The sequence below is a fragment of the Henckelia pumila genome, chromosome 3, assembly GCF_033568475.1.
Source record: "Henckelia pumila isolate YLH828 chromosome 3, ASM3356847v2, whole genome shotgun sequence".
Taxonomy (NCBI): domain Eukaryota; kingdom Viridiplantae; phylum Streptophyta; class Magnoliopsida; order Lamiales; family Gesneriaceae; genus Henckelia; species Henckelia pumila.
In genome coordinates, this window is record NC_133122.1 from 149,059,997 (window position 1) to 149,063,821 (window position 3,825).

Genomic DNA, 3,825 nt, shown 5'->3' on the forward strand with positions numbered 1-3,825 from the left:
TTGATTTGGTTGTTTTATCTAGGATTGTATTGGATACACTGAATTTCGATATGGTTGTACCTTAACCAGTATTTTAACTTGTCATGTTTTCTATTTGGTTTTGATGTATTTCAGTTTTCGTTAAATTATCTAATTATTGTTAATTAAGATTTGATTATTCAACCCCAACACAACATTTAGGTCTAAATAAATTTTATTTCAAAAAAATCCAAATGCCAAAAATAATAATAATAATAATAATAAATTCAGCTTTTAAGTGGGACATCATCTTCCTAGCTAGCTTCGAGACTATTACAATCTTGAAGTTCATGTGTACGTAACAACCAAAAATATAGATTTAGTGGTTTTCTGCTGCAGATCAAATATTGGTCAGAAAATCATCATACAACTGCAAATAAAAAAAACGTTGGATATATATAGATAAATCACTGATATGTATATTGCATTTTTAAAACTATAAGATTAATGTCCATTGATTGATTCATATCAGTTACACAAACTGTTTCTTCTTGGAAATGCGTTATTCATACAAATATACATTGTTCAAGCATCTACAGGAAACATTTATACAGTCGATTTCCGGGAAGAAATTAAAATGAGATCGGATATTTAAGCTGTTTATTTGGATAAAAGACCCCCCAATGTTTTTCAAATTCCGGGCTCTTCTGATCCTCATCCATCAGGTCGAATATATAAACCTCGATGTACTTTCCAGGCCGCCTCGGAGTTCCACCAGCTACATGACTAAGCAACCTATTATTGTAAATGGCCGCATTTTCAACAGTTGTAGCTGCTCCACCATCCGTAGGCCAACCCGTTTCCGAGACCACGACATCCAAATCCTGTGCCCCGTACCTCTCCAACGCCACGTGAAAGGCATCCAGGATAGCGTCGAACAAGTTCTGGTACTGATATGGCCCGTCTATCACGACAGGCACGGGAGATGTGAAAAGGGCGTATTCCAGGCTTACATGAGTGGGATCCCCTGCATAAGCAAGATATGGGTATGTATTGGCAAGTAAAGGGGAGTTTTGTGCCTTTAGAAAATTAATGATCGGACCGATGAACCCCTCGACGTCCGGCCTGAAAGCTCCGGTTGAGGGAGGGTACGACTGGCCGAGAAGTGCAGAGCTTATGGACGTGGAAACCTTGATAGACGTTCCAGAAACAGCAGAGAAAATGTTGTTCATGGCAGGGGCAACATAGGGGGCGAAGGCAGGGTCTGACGGGTTGATCTCATTTCCCACAACGATGTACTTGAAACTGACGCCTGGAAATCTCCTGATATTGTTTTGGACCCATTCTTGTGCTGCAACAGGGTTTTGGGCGATGGCAGGGATTTCTTGGTTCGGGATTCCTACCATGACTGAAATTTGGGAGCCACTCAGGGCTTGGAGGATTTCCGGGTTGGGATCGTAGATGCGGACCGAGCGGATACCGTGTTGCTGGCACAGGGAAACCATCTCCGTCGGCGGAGGTAAATTGCTGCCGAGGATCCCGTAACATACTCCTGTTTGACCATCTGCATTTCATTTGTTTAATTTGAAACAAAAATATAATAATTAGTTACGTTGATTCCCATCTCAATATTTATTTTGCCATATAGATTATATATGTTACAATTTATTTAATCATTTTCTTGGGGCCAACTTCATATAATTGAGTCAAAATTAAAACACGTACGATAATTTTGAATAAATATAATAGGAAATTAATAGACCTGCTAAAGGAGAGAAAAGAAGACATAACCCAATCAAGATTATCAATGCAACGCTGCTTTTCACAGGCAACGCATGTAACTTAGCCATTAATGTTAAACACATATATATTTATTTTTTACAGTTTCGTGGAGATTGAAAATTTCCATCTCATACTTATAGGCATGTAAAGTATACAATATTAGAAAATTAAACCTAAAGTTGTAATATTGTACAAGGACACGGAAATCTCAGTCGAGATTATTTTTATAAAATATATACGAATCAAATATAATCTCCAAACTTTTTCGTATTTTCATGGCATAATTGAATGCATGCACAATGGAAAATAAAGATGGATTACTATTTATATCATAAATAAAACTTTTTCTACATAATTAATAAACGTATGCATGTAGTTTGTACACATATCAGTTCATAATTAAAAATAAAGGGAAATCGCAATTTGATTATATATGTTTGTTTCTTTGTGATTTTATAATCTTTTATGTCGTCAAACTTTTAGTCTTATTCTTATATCTTCTATTTTTATTTTTAGTCATTTTTAATCGAAATTGCTAACATAACACCGGCAATATTAGCACCATGTTGAAGTCATATAAGTAACACATATGTGTTAAATAAGCACCATGTCAGAAAAAGATCAAAATTACAAAAAACAACAAATATAATTGACAAAAACTGAAATTTGAGGGTATAGAAGACCAAAATCTCCAAAGGATAAATATTCAAGAAAATATTGCAGTTTTAATGGTTGGATAATAATAATAATAATAATAATAATAATAATAATAATAATAATAATAATAATAATAATAATAATAATAATAATTGATTATGAAAAATTCTTGAATTTTGGCAAAAATAATAAAGAAGAGTGTGTATATTAGTATATATGTATATATTTAAAAAAAATTAATTTATATTATTAATCATATAACAGGGAAGACTACCTTGTTACATATTCTAAATAAATTAAGTAGACAGACACATACACATATTAATTCTTTTATTTTTCTGAAAATAAACCAACATATTTTAAAAAATAAATGAATTTTTCAAAAGAATAAAAAAAATCATGAATTTAGCTAAATTCATGATTTTTTTTATTCTTTTGAAAAATTCATTTATTTTTTAAAATATGTTGGTATAGCGTGTAAAAATTTAACATTTTTTCATATTTTAATTATTATTATTCTTATTAAATATCATTATTATTTTTATTAATCATATTATTAGTCCGAATAATATAGACAAACACACGTAGACATATCAAATATATGAGATTCACTAAATGGAAATAGAAACTAAGTATCCACAGTTTGTTGGTCTTCTTCACCAACTTCAAAATTGGTTTTTGTTTATCATCCTCGAGTTCTTCTTCGTTCTTTTCTGAGATGGGTGATTCGGGTGGGTGAGTGATATGAAAGTCACTCAGTAAACCGAAAAAATTTTCAGCATTTGTTTAAAATCATGTTAATAGGATTTCATTCATATATGTACAGAATATAACAGAGTACAGATACAGAAACTTATTCTTTCAGAAATTCAAGAACATAAACTTCAGGCAGTGTACCAAGTTACTTGCAAATTTTGTGGCTAACTAATATCAGCCCCTTATATGTTTATCCTCTAAAGAGTGAGAAATCTGAACAGAATAGAAACAGAGCAGAGTGTTCAGAATATATATTCCTACCACTAGTTCACAAATTTTGGTACACCAAAAAATCACAGATTGCATATTAATGACAAGAAAACATATATTACATGCTGGAAATCGAAAACAAAACAGATTTTATTGCTTTAAAGTTGGACGACATAAAAGATTAAAATCATAAAGAAACAAACATATATATAATCAAATTTTGGTTTTTCTTTATTTCTAATTATGGACTGATATGTGTACATACTACAAGCATAAGTTTATTAATAAAAGTGTTATTTACACTTCAAAATATGTTAATCAAATTCCATTTTACTTATTAATTTTATAAATTGACATTAATATCTGACCGACGGTTTCAGTTGTGAATATTTCTAGCAAGCGGATTAGGTCAAGTAATAGTATATGGACAAGAATTCCAAGTATTGATTCCACAGAGACTGT

At 31.6% G+C, this 3,825-nt stretch overlaps 1 protein-coding gene across 1 annotated transcript; it reads right to left on the minus strand.

Moving 5' to 3' along the window:
* Nucleotides 1-590: 590 nt before the first annotated feature.
* LOC140889717 (lichenase-like) lies at nucleotides 591-1,808 on the minus strand. The gene is made up of 2 exons (XM_073297440.1): nucleotides 1,721-1,808; nucleotides 591-1,522 (listed from the first exon to the last, which is right to left on the minus strand). The coding sequence occupies exons 1-2, from the start codon at nucleotides 1,806-1,808 to the stop codon at nucleotides 591-593; spliced, it is 1,020 nt and encodes a 339-aa protein (XP_073153541.1).
* Nucleotides 1,809-3,825: the final 2,017 nt, after the last annotated feature.

Bases quoted from the DNA above. Each gene is read 5' to 3' on its own strand.
- LOC140889717 (XM_073297440.1), bottom strand. From the start codon at position 1,808: ATGGCTAAGTTACATGCGTTGCCTGTGAAAAGCAGCGTTGCATTGATA. The intron at 1,523-1,720 runs GTCTATTAATTT...AATGAAATGCAG, and splicing joins TCTTTTCTCTCCTTTAGCAG to ATGGTCAAACAGGAGTATGT.